Source organism: Pipistrellus hanaki, assembly GCF_964339955.1.
Source record: "Pipistrellus hanaki genome assembly, chromosome: 1".
Classification (NCBI taxonomy): domain Eukaryota; kingdom Metazoa; phylum Chordata; class Mammalia; order Chiroptera; family Vespertilionidae; genus Pipistrellus; species Pipistrellus hanaki.
This window is the reverse complement of record NC_140503.1, coordinates 116844539-116865092: the sequence shown is the minus strand read 5'-3', so window position 1 is coordinate 116865092 and position 20554 is coordinate 116844539. Positions and strand designations below refer to the sequence as shown.

Here is a 20554-nt window from a genome sequence, read left to right as displayed (position 1 = left end):
GGGAACTCAGCTACTAAAGCTAAGCCTTCCCTTGCTCCCCCCAATAATGCCTCCCAAATTTATATTTCATGTCTAGTTTATTTAATTCACTACAGCCTCTTCTCCAGATTCCTGAACCCTTCTAGATACAGAAACACCCCGGCAGTTATAAAATATTAGCAATTGTAAAAAGGCCTGTAGCATTGCTAGTATTAAAGTACTTGTTTAGTGCTTTAAACGGTTTCATCTTTATATTGATTTTAAAATCACAGAATTTGAAATATAGAAGCTAAAAAAAAAAGCCAATGAACTTGTGGTGATATTTAATTCAACAACCCATTTAACAGAGCAGGTAACTGAGGCTTAAAACTGACTTCCTCAAGGTCCCACCAAGAGTGAGAAGGAGTTCTCTTCCTCTTACCCTCTAACCAGGCAGTGTGGTTCCCAGGCTTGGCTGTGCATTGGGACCATCAGAGGAGTTTGACAAACTGCCTTCTCCCACTATGATTCATCTGATTGATCTGATTCATCTGACATTGAGTATGACCTGGGGTTGTTTTGAAAGCTTCTCAGGTGATTGCAAAGTGCACCAAAGTTTGAGAACACATGAATTAGGATTAAAATAAAAATAATCACAGATGCTTTTCTCCACATAAAGAAGCCTTCTGTCCTTCCTCTGCTTATCAGAAGGCTTGTGAGAATGAGAAAGTGCTTTTGGGGAAAGATAAATAGAATGCATGTGTTTAGGGACACATTTAGATAAAAGTTGCATACATGAAAACTCACCTCTGGAGACAAAATGGTGGCCAAACAGATGGACCTGTTCTGAGCCTAGTCCCAGAGCAGATAGAAGGAGCACCTGAGAGTCGCTTGGGGAAGGTTAGTTGGCAAGCTAAGGGGTAGCACTACTCTAAGAGAAGGTAAAAGTCTTCTCGACAGGATTTCCTGACCAAGCAGCCCACACTGTGGTGGAGAACTCTCCCGGAGCTATGGGCTCAGATGGAAAACTATGCCATATTACAAAGAAAAGAGGATCTTATCTGAGACCTGAAAAACCCACAACAGTGGAGACCACCGAACAGCTGTGACACCCCAATCAATGCAAACACATGGATGCAAGGGAGTTCTTCAATCACCCATGGAAAGGAAAAAGAGAATTATATAACCAGACATCCTGAAAAGAGAGACCATGAGGAGACAAAGAAATAGCCCGCACATGAAAGAAAAGCAGGCATCACCAGAAAGGAAGTAAATAAATGAGTTAGAGACAAGCAACCTACCAGAACAAGAATTCAGAGTAATGATCATAAGATGGCTAAAAAGAACGGAAAAGAATGTACAAATTTGACAATATGAGTAAGAACCAAGAGAAATGAAGAAGAACCAAGAGGAAATGAAGATGAACCAAGAAGAAATGAAAAATGGCATCGCTACTATGAAGAACACAATAGAAAGCATCAAGAGTAGACTAAAAGTAGCAGAGGACCGCATCAGTGAGCTAGAAGACAAGATGGAAAAATATACCCAATTAGAGCAGCTTCTAGGAAAAAAAAATTTAAAAAGCAGGAGGAGAGCCTACGGGAGCTTTGGGACAATACAAAACAAAACAATATTAGAATAATAGGGTTCCAGAAGGAAAGGAAACTGAGAAGACACGGAAAATGTATTTCAAGAAATGTGACAGAAAACTTTCCTGAGATAGAGAAGAAAAAACCCACATAAATCCAAGATGCTCGCAGAGTCCCAAGCAAAATGAATCCCAAAAGACCAACGCCAAGGCATATTATAATTAAATTGGTAAACAGCAACGACAAAGTAAGAATCATAAAAGCAGCCAGAGAGAGAGACAGAAAGTTACATATAAAGGAATTCCCATCAGACTAGCAACTGATTTCTCAACAGAAACTCATCAGGCCAGAAGGGAATGGGATGAAATATACAAAGTCATGCAAAGGAAGGGTCTGAATCCAAGAATACTGTACCCAGCAAGGCTATCAATCAAAATTGAAGGTGAAATCAGGAGCTTCACAGACAAAAAAAAAAGACTAAAGGTATTTATCTCCACCAAACCAGCAATGCAAGAAATGCTTAAGGGTCTACTGTAAAAATAAAGAAATAGGAAGCGAAGAAGAAACAGAGGGATAGAATAAAAATGGTGTCAAATAAGTACCTATCAATAATAACTTTAAATGTAAACAAATTAAATGCTCCAATCAAAAGACATAGAGTAACGGATTGGATAAAAAAACAAGACCCATATATCTGCTGTCTACAAGAAACCCATTTCAGAAAAAATGACAGACACAGACTGAGTGTTAAGGGATGGAAAAAGGTTTTCTAGGCGAATGGAAATGAAAAAAAAAGCTGGGGTAGCAATACTTACATCTGACAAATTAGATCTCAGAATGAAGGACATAACAAGAGATAATGAAGTCCACTTCATAATACTAAAGGGAGCAATCCTAGTAGAAGAAATAACCCTGGTAAACATATACACACCCAATACAGGAGCTGGAAGACATTAAGGGAGAAATTAATAGCAACACAATCATAGTAGGAGATTTTAATACCACACTGGCACCTTTGGACAAATCATTTAAACAAAAAATCAGCAAAGAAACATCAATCCTAAATGATGCACTAGACCAGATGGAATTAATTGACATCTTCAGAACATGTCATCCCAAAGCTACAGAATATACATTCTTCTCAAGTGCACATGGGTCATACTCAAAGATAGACCACATGTTGGGACATAGGCAAAGTCTCTTCAAATTCAAGAAGATAGAAATCATAACCAAGCATCTTCTCAGATCATAGTGGCATAAAATTGGAAATCAACTACAATGAAAATAATCTAAAGAAATCAAACACATGGAGATTAAACAACATGCTATTCTTGGGTTACCAGAGAAATCAAGAAAGAAATTAAAAACATCAAGGCAAAAAATGACAATGAAAACACAACAACCCAAAAATCTATGGGACACAGCAAAAAACAGTTTGAGAGGGAAGTTCATATCTCTACAAGACTATTAAAAAAAAAAAAAAAAAAAAACCAAGAAAAAATGGTAACAAATTATCTAACTCTAGAACTCAAAGAGTTAGAAAAAGAGCAACAAGAGAAGCCCAGTATAAGCAGAAGGAAGGAAATAACAAAAATCAGAGCGGAGATAAATGGCATAGAGACAAAGAAACAATACATAAGATCAACAAAACCAAGAGCTGGTTCTTTGAAAGGATAAACAAGATTGATAAACCTCTAGCCAGGCTAACCAAGAAACAAAGAGAGAGGACCCAAATAAACAAAATCAGAAATGAAGGAGGTGAAATAACAACAGACCCCGCTGGAATATAAAGAATTGTTACAAAATACTACGAACAACTCTGTTCCAACAAACTGGACAACCTGGAGAAAATGGTCACATTCCTAGAAAAATATAACCTTCCAAAACTCAATCAGGAAGAATCTAAAAATTTCAATAGGCCAGTGACTTGGGAAGAAATTGAAACAGTCATCAAAAAGCTTCCAGCAAACAAAGGCCTGGGGCCAGATGGCTTCACAGGAGAGTTTTACCAAACATTCAAGGAAGAACTAAAACCTATCCTTCTCAGACTATTCCAAAAAATTCAAGAGGAAGGAACACTTCCAAACTCCTTCTATGAAGCCAGCATCATCCTAATACCAAAGTCAGATAAATACAAAACAATGAAAGAGAATTACAGGCCAATATCCCTCATGAACATAGATGCCAAAATCCTCAACAAAATTCTAGCAAATCGGCTCCAGCAGTACATCAGAAAGATTTATTCCAGGAATTTATTCCAGGAATGCAAGGATGGTACAATATCCACAAATGAGTAAACGTGATACATCACATAAACAAATTGAAAGATAAAAATCATAAAGTCGTATCAATCGATGCAGAAAAAGCTTTTGATAAAATCCAACACCCTTTCCTGATAAAAACTCTCAACAAGGTGGGAACAGAAGGATCATACCTCAACATAATAAAAGCTATATATGATAAACCCACAGCAAACATCATACTCAATGGGCAAAAACTAAAACCATTCCTTCAAAGAACAAGAACAAGACAGGGATGTCCACTCTCACCACTCATGTTTGACATAGTACTGGAAGTACTAGCCATTGCAATTGGACAGGAAGAAGAAATAAAGGCATCCAAATTGGAAAAGAAGTAAAGTTATCCTTATTTGCAGATGACATGATATTGTACATAAAAAAAACAAAAGACTCCATCAAAAAACTAATTGACTTAATAAATGAATTTGGCAATGTAGCAGGATACAAATTAATGTCAAGCCGAAATCGCTTTGGCTCAGTGGTAAAGCATCGGTCTGCGGACTGAAAGGTCTCAGGTTCAATTCTGATTAGGGGCATGTACGATGGCTGTGGGCACATCCCTGGTAGGTGGTGTGCAAGAGGCAGCTGGTCGATGTTTCTCCTCATCGATGTTTCTAGCTCTCTATCTCTCTCCCTTCCTCTCTGTAAAAAATCAATAAAATATATTTAAAAAAATAATGCCAAGAAATCTATGGCATTTCTATACACCAACAGTCAACTTACAGAAACAGAGACTAAAAAAGCAATCCCATTTACCATCAGACCAAAAAACTAAGAGTTTCGTCAAAGGTTGATAGAACAGCAATCCTGAGAAAGAAGAATAAAGTAGGAGGGATCTCAATACCAGATTTCAAGCTGTATTACAAATCCACTGTTCACAAAACAGCCTGATACTGGCACAAGAACAGACATATAGATCAATGGAATAGAATAGAGAATTCAGGTATTGACCCAAACCTCTATACTCAATTAATACATGACAAAGGAGGTATGAACATACAATGGAGTCAAGACAGTCTCTTCAATAAATGGTGTTGGGAAAATTGGACAGACACTTGCAAAAAAAAATAAAACTAGATCACCAATTTACACCATATACAAAAATAAACTCAAAATGGATACAGGACTTAAACATCAGACGGGAAACAATAAAAATACTAGAAGCATCCACAGGTAGCAAAATCTCTGACATATGCCAAAAGAACTTCTTCACTAATACTGCCCCTAGAACAATAGCAGCTAAAGAGAAAATAAACAGCCAAAACCGGTTTGGCTCGATGGATAGAGCGGATAGATGGTCGGCTTGGAGACTGAAAGGTCCCGGGTATGATTCTGGTCAGGGGCATGTACCTTGGTTGCGGGCATTTCCCCAGTAGGGGGTGTGCAAGAGGCAGCTGATTGATGACTCTCTCTCATCGATGTTTCTAATTCTCTATCTCTCTCCCTTCCTCTCTGTACAAAATCAATATAATATATTTTTTAAAAAGGAGAAAATAAACAAATGGGACTACATCAAAATAAAAAGCTTTTTTACAGCCAAAGAAACCATCAACAAAACAATAAGAAAGCCCACTGTATGGGAGAATATATTTGCAAATGTTATCATTGATAAAGGTTTAATCTCCAACATCTACAGACAGCTTATACAACTAAATAAAAGGAAGATAAATGATCCAATAAAAAATGGGCAATGGACCTAAATAGAATATTTTCAAAAGAAGACAGAAGGAAGGCCAAGAGGCACATGAAAACATGCTCAAAGTCACTAATTATCAGAGAGATGCAAATCAAAACAACAATGTAGTACCATCTCACATCTGTCAGAATGGCCAACATCAACAAATCAACAAACCACAATTGGTGGCGAGGTTGCAGAGAAAAAGGAACCTTCGTGCACTGCTGGTGGAAATGCAGACTGTTGCAGCCACTGTGGAGAACAGTATTGACTTTCCTCAAAAAACTGAAAATGAAATTCCCATTTGACCCAGTAATCCTACTTCTAGGAATATATCTGAAGAAACTAGAAATATCAATCAGAAAGGATATATGCACCCCTATGTTCATAGCAGCACAATTTACAATAGCTAAGATTTGGAAACAGCCTATGTGCCCATCAGCAGATGACTGGATCACAAAACAATTGTATATCTACACAATGGAATACTACGCTGCCATAAAAAAGAAGCCATTCCTACCATTTGCAGCAACCTGGATGGAAGTGGAGAAAATTGTGCTAAGTGAAATAAGCCAGTCAATGAAAGAAAAATACCACATAATCTCCCTTATTTTGGGATAATAAGGAACATTATAAACTGATGAACAAAAAAGATAGAGAGGCAGTAAAGCATCAAACACACTGTAAAATTACTGCAGGAAGGTTAGGGAGAAGTGGGGGAGGTAAGAGATCAACTGAAGGACTTGTATACATGCATATAAGCATAACCAATGAACTCAAACACTGGGGTGTGAGGGCATGAATGAGAGTGGGGTGGGGGTGCTTATGGTAAGACATGTACACATATAATACCTTAATTTTAAAAATGGAGGAAAAAAATAAAATGGAAGTGGAAATCAATATATAATTGACACTAGTTTTTTAACCTGATCACCAAAAAGGACAAATGAAAGTACATATGAGCAGGATAAGGGGTCTGTCCCCTATTTGTACTCACCACTGCACGCCGATTCTCAGATCAGGCTGAGAAATACTGCTGTCAACAAATATAGTAGCACATGAGCTGTTCTTTCTCCTAAGGTGACCAGGAAACACCTGAAGGGGGAGGGGAATAGAAGAAAATATCACAGTAAGTTAAACCTATAAAAGTGTTTTTTTCCTTGGTTAAAATGTCAAACAATTAAGTATTACAATTGTTCTCATACTCTATGAACTGCTTTAGTGCAATACCATGTGCAGCTCTAGAGTAAACCCTTTACGTGCTCTAACTTCCAACAATGAGAATTTAGGAAGGAATCATAAAATGCTGCCCTTGACATACTACCTATAATCCAACTTGCAAACACCTATGATAAATTCCCTTTATTATAAAAGCATTTAAAATAAGATTTTAGCGTGGGGATTTTTCCTTAAGAAATGAAAACTGTCGAGATTTCTATTTCTACTATTTGTTTTCTACATTAAGACATACTGCCTTCTGTAATATTGAAGCAAGAACATTTTACTGAAGTCCATGAAAGCCAATAATAACTATTAGCTCAGGAGACAGTGTGACAAAACACATGTATCGGAGGCAGAGGTGTGTGTGCGCTGGGGCTGGCCTGGGGCTCACAAGTTGGGGACCAGAGGTCTCTCTGGGCCTCAGTTTCCTTACCTAGAGAGTTAAAGAGCATCGTTTTAAGATTCTCTCACATCCAAAAACAGATCAAACAACTCTGAGAATTTAACTCTCCCTTCATGTTGAAATAAGACTATCATTACATTACTCCAAAGAGAACCTCAGAGAATACTTTCCATGATATTAAGAATGCTACTCGTAAGCTACAAGACGCTCATCAGGATCCTGCCTCACACACGCTGCTCTCTCTGACCAGCAGGCCTTTTGCTTCCTCCTTTTCCCAGCAAGGTTATCCCCACTTCCCATCTACCTCCAGGACACCTCTGCCGCGTGGGGACCGGTGCTGTGCCACACTGCACAACTTCTCCCTTTCTCTACTCTCACACCCTTGAGTTACTACTTGTTACATGGTAACAACTGCTTCCAGGCGTCCTCCTCATAAAAAGTGAGCTTCCCTAGGGAAGGCAGGACTTCCCTCCTCTTCTACCTCCAACTGCCGAGCACAGAATCTGGGGCAAATTAGGAGCTCAACAAGTGTTTGACCAATTATCTAAAACCAATTGCAACTGGACGGTAAATCCTACTATGGATACAAATTAAAATTTGCCTCCAGAGATATGACGGTAACCTTTTGAGACCCTCTAAATTCCCTGTAAAACACTTTAGAAATATTCATGTCTTTTAAAAGTTTCCATTCATTTCTAAAGAACAATAATGAAATATGGAAATAGCTTAATCCAGTGGTCGGCAAACTCATTAGTCAACAGAGCCAAATACCAACAGTACAATGATTGAAATTTCTTTGAGAGCCAAATTTTTTAAACCTAAGCTATATAGGTAGGTACATTGTTATTAAGTTAATTAGGGTACTCCTAAGCTGTTCTTTGCTAAAAACTCAAGGGGCCAAAGAGCCACATGTGGCTCGTGAGCCGCAGTTTACCTACAACTGGCCTAATATATGTTAAGAAAATATTCTCAGAGTAAAACCAGCAACTAATTCCAGTCACCATAAAAAGTTAAAAGTAATAGTAGTGAAATAAGATGGCTGCCGATGGGAAGACAGACTACAAGATAGTGAGTGAGTGAGGGGGGAAAAAGGGAGAGCATGTGGTCGCACAGCGATTTTTTGTTGGTGAGTTGAGGAAAAGCTATACTTTAGGAGATTGTGGGAGACTGCTGAACTGGGCTCCCCTGACTGGGCAGCCCCCACTGCTACTGGGTTCCCTCCCAGAGTGATCAGCTCAGAGACGGAGACTGCGCCAGCTTGAAGGGGAAAGTGGATGCTATCAGAAGCCTGGAAAGCCCTGAGAATCTACAACTATGGCACCCACTGAATAGCTGTGAGTCCGAGAACACAGGGCCTCAAGTGGCGCAAGCACCTGGATTCCGAGGAGCGCTACACCCTCATGGAAAGGTCAGATTCACCTGGGATAAGGTGAGGTCTGTGGTCCCAGAAAGAGAGAGAAACGCACACATGGTGGGAGCTGGAGTACCTGGGGAAGTCTTCGGCCAGAAGAATCTGCAGCTGTTGGGGCTAGCGTGATCCGTGGATGTGGATGTGGAAGGTGCCCACAGAACCAAAGGAGAAAAAAGACTGCACAGACTGTCACACAGCCCCAGAGCTCGCACACTTACTCTGGCTCTTTTTATTTTCTTTCTTTCTTTCTTTCTTTCTTTCTTTCTTTCTTTCTTTCTTTCTTTCTTTCTTTCTTTCTTTCTTTCCTTTCTTTCCTTTCTTTCTTTCTTTCTCTTTCTTTCTTTCTTTCTTTCTTTCTTTCTTTCTTTCTTTCTTTCTTTCTTTCTTTCTTTCTTTCTTTCTTTCTCTTTTCCCTCTTTAAATCCTTGCTTCTGATAACTAAGCTCAATACATAGGATCACCCAATTGGGGACACTCTAACAGACTGCAGAGGAAAGTTGTTTTCCTGGAACCTGGGTATCAGAGCGGGGAATACCCATCAGAGAACCAGCTCTGGGGAAACCCACGCTCAAACCGGTATTTAGTGCCACAGGGAAAACAAAATCTAAACACTAGCTAGAGAGGACCTATAGACCCAGAGGTCAATCCAGAAACACTGTGACTCATGGGTTGAATCACAAATTGACTCTTGTGTAAACACAAAGAAAGGAATAGAAGAAATAAAGACATACTGCCTGCTTAAAAATCAGGACTGGCTTACAACACTGAGGACCAGTGGAATGCATGAAACTTCAATACTGTCCTAAGTAGGAAACAGGCATGCCAAACAGAACAATAGAGGAAAACTGCACATTTTTATTTTTATTTATTTTTTCATCTTTTACTTAAGAAACTATTTTTTTTCCTAACTTGGTTTTACCTTTTTAATTATTGCATTTTTATTTTCAATCAGTATTATTACTACTATTTTATGTATTTTTTAAGTATCTTTTCATTTTCTCTTTATTTTATTTTGGGATTAGTGTTCTAAATTCTATTTTCATCTTTCCTTTAGCATCATTTTACTCTATCTCAACTTTACTTTTATGACCTCACTCTCTTCCTCATTTGACCCCCTTTTGTTGTCCTGTTTCTCTTACCCTATTTCTGCTTTAGATTTTCCAGATTCCTTTTTTTACCTCCTGTTAAAATTTCACCCTACTTATATATTTAATTTCCAACCCCCTGCTCTAATACCACACACACCTCTCTTCTATTCCTTCACTATCCAAATATTTTATCTCTCTGTGTTATGTTGTTTGCTTGATTGTTAACTATATCAATTTTTTTATGCTTGTTTGCAAGATTGTTTTGCTTTTTTCTTTTTGTTCTTTTCTTTTGTTTTTGTTTGTTACTTCTGTTTTCTCTCACCTCACTTGATATTAGTTGTTGTTTGTAGTTGCATTCATCTCCAGGTACTTGTTGCTGGCATGTGTTGGGATTAGTAGCTGTTCTATTGAAATTTTCTTCATATATATATATATAGTTTTTTTTTCCCTCTTCTTTCTTATTCTCTCTCTTTTCTCTCTTACATTATTTTCCTCTACCCAATTTCATTTTTATACTCATTTTACTTTTTTCCTTTCTCCACTATTCTCTAATTTGCCTTTCTCTGGTGGTCACCTTTATTTGGGGTTATTAATATTGTGACTACATTTCTGTCCAGTGCCTTGTGTGCCATAACATGTTGTGTTTTATTTTATGTTTTTAAATCTACACAGAAGGGAGAACTACTTAACCAGACACCCGGAGAAGAAAGATCCTGGGGAGACAAAGAAATAGCCCGCATATGAAAGAAAAGCAGGAATTACCAGAAAAAGAAGTAAACAAAATGAAGGCAAGCAACCTTTCAGAGAAATGGTCATAAAGTGGATGAAAATAACAACAGAAGACAAATTCAACAATATGTGTAAGAACAAAGAACCAAGAAGAAATGAAAAATGGCATCACTGCTGTAAAGAACTCAATAGAAAGTATCAAGAGTAGACTAGAAGAAAGAAGCAAAGGACTGCAACAGTGATCTAGAAGACATGGTAGGGAAAAATACCAAAGTAGAGCAGCTTCTAATATATATATATATATATATATATATATATATATATATATATATATATATATATATTAAAAAGCAGGAGGGGAGCCTAAGGGAACTTTGGGACAACACAAAACAAAGCAACATCTGCATAATAGGGGTGCCAGAAGGAGAGGAAACTGAGCAAGGAATAGAAAACCTGTTTGAAGAAATAATGACAGAAAACTCCCTTGATATAGGAAAGAAAAAAACCACACAAATCCAAGAAACTTACAAAGGCCCAAATAGAGTGAACCCCAAAAGACCAACACCAAAGCATATTTAAATTTACTGGCAAACACCAACAAAAAGTAAGAATTTAAAAGCAGCCAGAGAGAGATAGAAAGGTACCTACAAAGGATAACCCATCAGACTAGTGACTGATTTCTCAACCTAAACACATCAGACCAGAAGGGAATGGAATAAAATATTCAAAGTCATGCAAAAGAAGGGTCTGAAGCCAAAAATACTGTACCCAGTAAGGCTATCAATCAAAATTGAAGGTGAAATCAGGAGCTTCACCGACAAAAGAGGACTAAGGGAGTTTATTACCACCAAACCAGCAATGCAAGAAATGCTAAATGATCTGCAGAAGAAGAAGAAGAAGAAGAAGAAGAAGAAGAAGAAGAAGAAGAAGAAGAAGAAGAAGAAGAAGAAGAAGGAGAAAAGGAAGGAAGGAAGGAAGGAAGGAAGGAAGGAAGGAAGGAAGGAAGGAAGGAAAGAAAGAAAGAAAGAAAGAAAGAAAGAAAGAAAGAAAGAAAGAAAGAAAGAAAGAAAGAAAGAAGAAGCATAGAAGGAACACATGGGTAAAAACTAAAAACGGTGACAAACAAGTACCTATCAATAATAACTTTAAATGTAAATGGTTTAAATGCCCTAATCAAAAGACATAGAGTAACTGAGTGGATAAGAAAACAAGGCCCATATATCTGCTGTCTACAGGAGACCCACCTCAGAAAAAAGATGCACAAAGACTGATTGCAAATGGAAATGAAAAAAAGAAAGGCTGGAGTAGCAATAATTATATCTGACAAATTAGATCTCAATGTTAAGGACATAACAAGAGATAACAAAAGCCACTTCATAATACTAAAGGGAGCAATTCAATAAGAAGATATAACTCTAGTAAACATATATGCACCCAATAGAGGAGCACCCAAATACATAAAAAATCTTCTAGAGCAGTGTTTCCCAAAGTGTGGTACGTGTACCCCCAGGGGTACGGGAAGAGTTTGGTGGGGGTACATGTTGCACTGGAGTTTGGTGGGGATATGCATTGCACCGTGCTTAGCTGTGCCTAATTCTACGTTCTCATGAGTACGAGGGGTACTCAGCATTACGAAAATTATAGAAGGGGTACACATATGTGCAAAGTTTGGGAAACACTGTTCTAAAGGATATCAAGGGTGAGATCGACAGCAATACAGTTAATTAGTAGGGGACTGTAATACCCCACTAACACACTGAACAAATTCTCTAAACAAAGAATCAGCAAAGAAACATCAATCCTAAATGACTCACTAGACCAGATGGAATTAATTGACGTCTTCAGAACATTTCACCCAAAATCCACAGAATATACTTTGTTCTCCAGTTCACATGGGTCATTTTCAATAATAAACCATATATTAGGGCACAGGCAAAGTATCTTAAAATTCAAGAAGATAGAAATCATATCAAACATCTTCTCAGGTCACAATGGAATAAAATTAGACATAATCTACAACAAAAACAATTTTAAAAATCCAACACCTAGAGGCTAAATAGCATGCTTTTAAACAATGACTGGGTTACCAAATAGATCAAAGAAAAAATATAAAGAATCATGTCAACAAGTGACAATAAAAACACAATAATCCAACATCTATGTGACACAGTGAAAGCAGTCTTGAGAGGGAAGTTCATAGCTCAACAGGCCTACCTCAAAAAACAAGAAACAATGGTAATAAATTACCTAACCCTACAACTCAAAGAGTTACAAAGAGAGCAACAAGAAAAGCCCAGTGTAAGCAGAAGGAAGGAAATAATAAAAATCAGAGTGGAGATAAATGACATTGAGACCAAAGAAACAATACAAAAGATCAACAAAACCAACAGCTGGTTATTTGAGAGGATAAACAAGATTGATGAACCTCTAGCCAGGCTCACCAAGAAGCAAAGAAAGAAGAGCCAAATAAACAAAATCCAAAATGAAAGAGGTAAAGTAACAACCCATCCCACAGAAATACAAACAATTATGAAAAAATACTATGAACCACTCTATTCAAACAAAATGGACAACCTAGATGAAATGGACTTATTCTTAGAAAAATACAAGCTCAAAAACCCAACCAAGAAGAATAAAAAAAAATAGAATAGGCTGATAACTACTGAAGAAATTGAAACAGTAATCAAAAATCTTTCAGCAAACAAAAATCCTTGGTCTGGGTGGTTTTACAAAGGACTTCTGCCAAATGTTCGAAGAAGAACTAAAACCTGTTCTCCTCAGACTATTCCAAAAAAATTCAATCAGAAGGCACTCTTCTAACCTCTTTCTATGTAACCAGCAATATCCTAATTCCAAAACCAGGTAAAGACACCAAAAAAAAAAAAAAAAAAAAAAGAGAACTACAGGCCAATATCCTTGATGAACATAGATGCTAACATCCTCAATAATATTCTAGCAAATCAGATTCAGCAATACCTTAGGAAGATCATACAGTATGTCCGAGTGGGTTTTATTCTGGGTATGCAAGGATGGTACAATATCCACAAAGCAATAAAAGTGATACATCACATGAACAAAATTAGAGACAAAAATCACATTATCATATCAATTGATACAAAATCCAACACCCTTTCTTGATAAAAACTCTCAGCAAGGTGGGAACATAGAGATCATACTTCATCATAATAAAAGCTCTACAGCCACTGAAACCAGTTTGGCTCAGTGGTAGAGCGTCGGACTGCGGGCTGAAAGGTCCCAGGTTTGATTCTGGTGAGGGGCATGTACGTTGGTTGTGGGCACATCCCCAGTAGGGGTATGCAAGAGGCAGCTGGTTGATGTTTCTCTCTCATCGATGTTTCCAGCTCTCTATCTCTCTCCCTTCCTCTCTGTAAAAAATCAATAAAATATATTTAAAAAAAAAAAAAAAGGATAAGAAATCCTTCTTGTTTAAAAGAAGAAAAAAAAAGAAAAAAAAACTCTACAGCCAACATTATACTCAATGGGAAAAAACTAAAACCATTTCTCCTAAGAACAGGAACAAGACACAATTCCCATTCCTGTTTGACATAGTACTGGAAGTATTAGCCATTGCAATTAGACAAGAAGAAGAAATAAAAGGAATCCAAATTGGAAAAAAGAAAACTGCCCTTATCTGCAGATTACATGATACTATACATAGAAAATCCCAAAGACTCCATAAAAAAACTACTAGACCTAATAAATCAATTTGGCGATGTAGCAGGATACAAAATTAACACCCAGAAATCTATGGCCTTTTTATATGCCAATAATGAACTCACAGAAAGAGAAATGAATAAAACAATCCCATTTACCATTACACAAAAAAAATTAAGATACCTAGGAACAAAGGTAACTAAGGATGTACAACCCCTGTGCTGAGAAAACAATAGGACATTGAAAACAGAGATAAAGGAAGATATTAACAAATGGAAGGACATACCATGTTCATGGATTGGTAGAATCAACATCATTAAAATGTTCATACTACAAAAAGCAATCTACAGATTTAATGCAATCCCTATTAAAATTCCAATGGCATATTTCAAAGATATGGAACAAACTCTTCAAAAATTCATCTGGAATAAAAAAAGATCCCAAATAGCCACAGCTATCCTGAGGAAGAGAACAAAGTGGGAGGAATCCCAATACCAGATGTCTAGCTGTATTAGGAAGCCACGCTTCTCAAAACTGCCTGGTACTGGCACAAGAACAGACATATAGACCAATGGAACAGAATAGAGAACCCAGAAACTGACCCAAGCCATTATACTCAATTAATATTTGATAAAGGAGGCAAGAGCAGAACAGTCAAAACTGTCTCTTTAATAAATAGTGCTGGGAAATTTGGTCAGATACATGCAAAAAAAAAAAAAAAAATGAAACTAGATCACCAACTTACACCATACACCAAAACAAACTCAAAATGACTAGAGGACTTGAATGTAAAACAGGAAACTATAAAAATCCTACATGACTCCATAGGCAGAAAAATTGCAGACTTATGTCACAGCAATATCTTTACAGACACAGATACTCGGGTAAGAGAGACTAAGGAAAAAATAAACAAATGGGACTACATCAATATAAAAAGCTTCTGCACAGTAAAAGAAAACCATCAACAAAACAACAAGGAAGTCCACTTCATGGGAGAACATATTTGCCAATGTTATCTCTATTAAGGGTCTCACCTCCAACATTTACAGGGAACTCATACAACTTAACAAAAGGAAGGTAAGCAATCCAATCAAAAAATTGGCAAAGCACCTAAATAGAATCTTTTCAAAAGAGGACATTCAGAAAGCCAAGAGACAAATGAAAATATGCTAAAAGTCACTAATCATCAGAGAACAACAGTGAGGTACCATCTCTCACCTGTCAGAATGGCTATCATCAACAAGTCAAGGAATGACAAGAGGATGTAGAGAAAAAAGAACCCTCATTCACTGCTGGTGTGAATGCAGACTGGTGCAGCCACTGTGGAAAAGAGTTTAGGGTTTCCTGAAAATTTAAAAATAAACCTCCCATTTGACCCAGTAATACCGCTTGTAGAAATAAATCCCAAGAAAACAAAAACACCAGTCAGAAAAGATATATGCACCACTATGTTCATAGCAGCACAATTACAATAGCTAAGTTTGACAATGAAAGGGAAATGGTCAGTGCCCCTGCCCAAATAGTCAGGTATTGCATGTTATTATTTAGGCTATTTAGAAATAGCCTAAATGCCCATCAGCAGAAAGTAGATTAGAAAACTGTGGTACATCTACAAAACGAAATACTATGCTGCTATAAAGAAGAAAGAATTCTTACCATTTGCAGCAACTTGGATGAAACTGGAGAGCATTATGCTAAGTGAAATAAGCCAGTCAGTGAAAGAAAAATATCACATGATCTCACTCATTTATGGAAAATAAAGAACCTTACAACCTGATGAACAAAAAGATAGATACAAAGGAAGAGCAGCATGGAACAGATTGTCAAATTACAGCGGAAAACCTGGGTAGGGTTGAAGGGGGGGAGGAGGTAAGAGATCAACTAAAGGACTTCTATGCATGCATATAAGCATAACCAATGGACAAAAGACACTGGGGGGAGGGGAATATGAGGGCATGTGACAGGGTATAGGGGAGGGTTGGGGAAGGTCAATAAAAGGAGACATAGTACTACTATTTGTGATACTTTAAACAATAAAATAAAAATTTTAAAAAGTATAAAAATGATAACTAACAAGTATTTATCAATAATAGCATTAAGTGTAAATGGTTTAAATACTTCAATAATAACATGCAATACCTGACTATTTGGGCAGGGGCACTGACCATTTCCCTTTCATTGTCAAATAACAAAATGACAACAGCCACAACAGATATTCAGAGTGAAGGAATAAATATGATACGCACTTTTTTGTTAGATGAACGAAAAATAATTTTGATGTGCCTAGGAATTGTAATTAGTGTATGTGCACCATGAGACACAAAAGGTTGAAAAGTGCTGATCTAAAACATTGGGGATGTAACATGAAAGAACAGTATGTGAGATCCCAGATGATTTTAAAGAAATATGCCTAAAGCAGGCACAGAGCAGGCTTTTGGAGAATAACTCTATACTGGAGGAGGATAACAAAGGGCTGGGGAGATGGCTTCCAATAAGAAGTGGGACAAATGTGTTCAGTACATGGAAAATATTTTTGACAGGCCTGTGACAAATGGCACAGCATTTTCGGGGAAAAAGTAGCTGTTAGAAAAGAAGTGAATACAGTAAAAAATTAATTCCACACACACACACACAAAATGAAAACTTACTAGGAATTATGTTAACATAGCATAAATATAGAATTCTTGTCCCAATAGTCATCATTATCTGCCAACTTATTAGATTATTAGGTACAAAACAGTGAAAACAAAGGGACCAGCCTACTTGCTGCATTTGGCTCCATGAGATCATGTTGATGAGGAACAGGGGTTTGGATTGTCTTGGAGAAGTGTAGCTGTGATCAAATCTCAGTAATATAGTGTGTCTCAAAAAAAGTATACACATTTGAACAGCTGATAACTCCAGTTTCACACCTTTTCAGGTTTAACTGATTTGAAATAATGGCCAAAGCCAAATTAAGCTCTGAACAAGGAAAACTTATTCTAAAGTCTTACTAGATTTTTTATTTATGGCAAGACATAAAAGATCAAGTTTACAGCACAAAACAGGCAACAGTCCACAAATTGAGGACACACAAATATGGAATAAAATAATTATTGACTAATTCTTATAATTTCATTGCTTTGTTTTATCAGCAGTGCCTGGACCAGACTGGTCATCGGTTTGAAAACAGGCATTGACAAAAAAAATATTATTCATTTCTGCAGGTTCTTTCAAATTTTGAAACTGAACTGTACGTTAACAAGCACTGGCATAATCATTCATAGTGCATATACATTTTTTGAGCAAAAGAATAAAGGGTATACAAGAAAGAGGCACAGCCAAAGAAATATATGGCTCAGCATTAAAAATATTTACGAAGTCATAATAATGTAAACATTGATTTTGATTTAATAAAAACCATGATGCATGTTTTGAGGACAGAGGGCGGGAAAAAGGCAACACTGGAGGGAGAAAGATAGTGAGCTTAGATATAACCCTAAAGATTGACAGCTTTATATATATTGTTGTTCATTTTGTGAAAAATCAAAATTAAACGTTAAGGCAAAAATTAAGGCAGATATTTATACCACAACCATGTTATTGACATTAATTAAAGGTCAGAACCCCTAAAAATGAACATTATTAAAGCCAAAAACTTTCCTAAATATGGAAGCTTGATCACGAAGATAAGGGAAGAGATATAGAAAATCTACCAAGCTAATGATATTGTTTCCATTATATATAGTTAACAATCATAGCAGACAATTTTTAATTCAAATTATTAATTTATTATGTAACTTTTCAACTATTTACTTACATGATAGGAATTGCTGCTCTTCCTCTTTCCACGCACTGAGAATAAAATAAAATTAACTGATTAGATAGAAATGCCACAGAAAGAAAAGAAGTTATTGATTACCTGAAAGATTACCAACATACAAAATAAGACCAAAATTTATTCCATTTCCTTTGTAACTTCCCACAAAATTTATAATTTAAAGCACCTGGCAAGAGGAGTCCCATAAGCAAAATCTGAAAACTAAGATTTGCCTTTTTGACCTAACAGATGTTCTATTTTAGGTACAAATAAAAATCTCTCCTGCACAGAAGAAAAGGGCAAAATAAATTAGGCCAGGGGAGAAACTTAGTTTATCTGTTGTGCTTCTGAGCCACTCCTCAGTCACAGTTTCCAATTCTACATGTAATCCCGCTTTACTTGAACCACCAGGATCTAACAGTTGGGAGCTCAAAGAACCAGTTTCTGGCCAGGCAAGCATCCTGAACCACTCACATAACCACCTAGAACATCTTACTAAATCATTAAATGTGTCTCTACTCAATTGCAAAGTGACCTAATCAATTTAAATTTTAAAATGTGTGGCTAACCTAACTAAACAAGTGTATAACACACAAAATACTTTTGCTCTGATAAAGATCTGAAGAAAAAGAAAAGCTCCAAAGAGGGTCCTGGGCTGTGCCCTGTTTCCCACTCTGCCTCCTTTAACGTGGGAGGGGCGTCATAGGCACACACTCCTTAGCACTGCGGAGAGGAGCAGGGGATAGCACTTCCTTTACTCTCCACCCTCTCTCCACAGGTGAGCAACCATGGCTCTGGAAGAAACTGAGAAATACAGCAATCCTAACCAAAATGACCAGCTCCAAACAGTCATGCACACATGCCATGAAAAGACATGTTAAAACCCCCACTTTTTATTGAGCTGCATGGATTCAAATAAAATGGACCCTTCCCTGCCTGGACTTCTGCTGTCACAATCAATTGAAAGACTCAAGCTGTGTGCCTTTTAAAGCAAGTAAACTGGATTGAACATAACGTTAAGGCAAGTAGAAGCATTAAAATCCTACAGTTCTTGTAGGATTTATCCTAAAACAAACAGGACACAGGAAATTGACATAGTTGCACATGCTCCTGCTAAGCTTCCGGGAACCCCATAGGGCTCTGTTCCTCCGCTGTAGCCTGGCAGCATTACATAGGGCGAGAGAGTTTTGAAAGTTTAAAATTCTAATGTGAGATAGCATCCTTTGCTTGAGCACTATGTAAGATCACAAATTCAATCCTCATATATAAACAACTGATTCTTTTAATTGTTCAAATAAAAACCTAACTGTGACTTAAATAATGATCTTGACTTACCGTCCATTTGAGATTTCTTTAGGAAAATTGTGTCTACGCTTGGATAGTCAGAAGGAATTAAACCTAAAGCACAAATAGAAAAATACATAATTTAAAAATTGCTACACACTAATTTATACTGCTTATAATGGTGTTGGGAAGAGTATTTAAGTAATGGTAACAAACCAATTTTAGACAAGGTGATGTAGGAAATGGACCTTTGTGATCCACCTCCACATGGCTGGCTTTTGATGGGATTTACTGAATTTCCCAGTACAGACAGAAAGTAGTGAGGAGGGAAGAGGAACAAAGAACTGTGCACCTGGGCAAGCTTCTTGGTGGAAAGCCCTGAGGCATCTGCCTCAGTGAGACAGGGGAGGAGCAGGCAGCTAGAAAGGCCTCTGCCCAATATTGTAAAAGGCCCACTGGGAGACAGCAAGACCTAGGCGACCTATGAGGAAACAGGTGACCCCATAGAGCTCAGCCAATGAGGAACCGGAGGAGGGACTAAATAAATAGGCTGTGCTCCCCGCGTCAGGTTTTCCTGTGACAAAAGACACCGCTCTGGAGACAAATGATTAAGTGTCTCCTTTTCGCCATACTTCTGTCTCCGAGTCAGTCATTTGAATTTGGATAGATGAGCCATTTCTCACAGCAACAATATAAAAATTCTACTGGGAAAATTCAAAATTGTAAAATCTTTCTAAGCATGTGGAATAAATACAGGCAATGCCTGACATTTTTTAACTTGCACCTAAGTAGTCTATGAATTGTGTACATGCTACCCCACTTTTACCTGTCAATTAGAAACACGGTCACTCTCATTTATGCTGATACTAGTGGCCCAGTGCATGAATTGGTGCACATTGAAAGGAAAGTAATTAGAAGAAATATTTTAATATTGCTATTCACCCTTTCTCTATAATAGAAGTGTCAACCAAATTCATGATCAACAATGACAGATAGAAACATACATGTGCAAATGGTGCTAGCGAGAGCTTTGTATGTATCATGCATGAGTGAGTCAACTTAGCCTTTTATAGATATAGAACAAACTTGCTTAATTAGACCTGCTTTCTGATTTAGCTAAACTTTTCCATCCCAGTGAAGCACCCCAACTTCTCTTTCAGGTAATTGTCAGCAACACAGCAGTAAATATCAACATGAAGCAGATTATTATTGTAGATCATGCAGAGAGAACAAAGGGTAAAATATTTAGCTGTAGCAGTGTTTGACTATATTCTGTGCAATGAGAAAGCCTTAAGTCATTTTCAAGGACCACCAATTCTTACTTCTTTTCAGTCAGGCCAAATTTCTAAGCTTTCTAAATCTCCATTTTCTGGCTAATGAAAAGAAAATAGGATTCCACTGAGTCTCCTATCTACCTACTCC

General features: G+C 37.2%; 1 protein-coding gene across 1 annotated transcript in view; it reads right to left on the bottom strand.

Moving 5' to 3' along the window:
• The window catches only part of LOC311616301 (cyclin-Y-like protein 1), a 45386-nt gene extending 26144 nt beyond the window's left edge, over positions 1-19242 (bottom strand). The window contains exons 1-3 of the mRNA XM_084871490.1: positions 19184-19242; positions 17849-17883; positions 6520-6617 (exon numbers count right to left, since the gene is read on the bottom strand). Of these exons, the coding sequence (XP_084727616.1) occupies positions 6520-6617; positions 17849-17883; positions 19184-19190 (140 nt within the window). The 5' untranslated portion in view covers positions 19191-19242. The remainder of the gene's footprint in view (positions 1-6519; positions 6618-17848; positions 17884-19183) is intronic.
• Positions 19243-20554: the final 1312 nt, after the last annotated feature.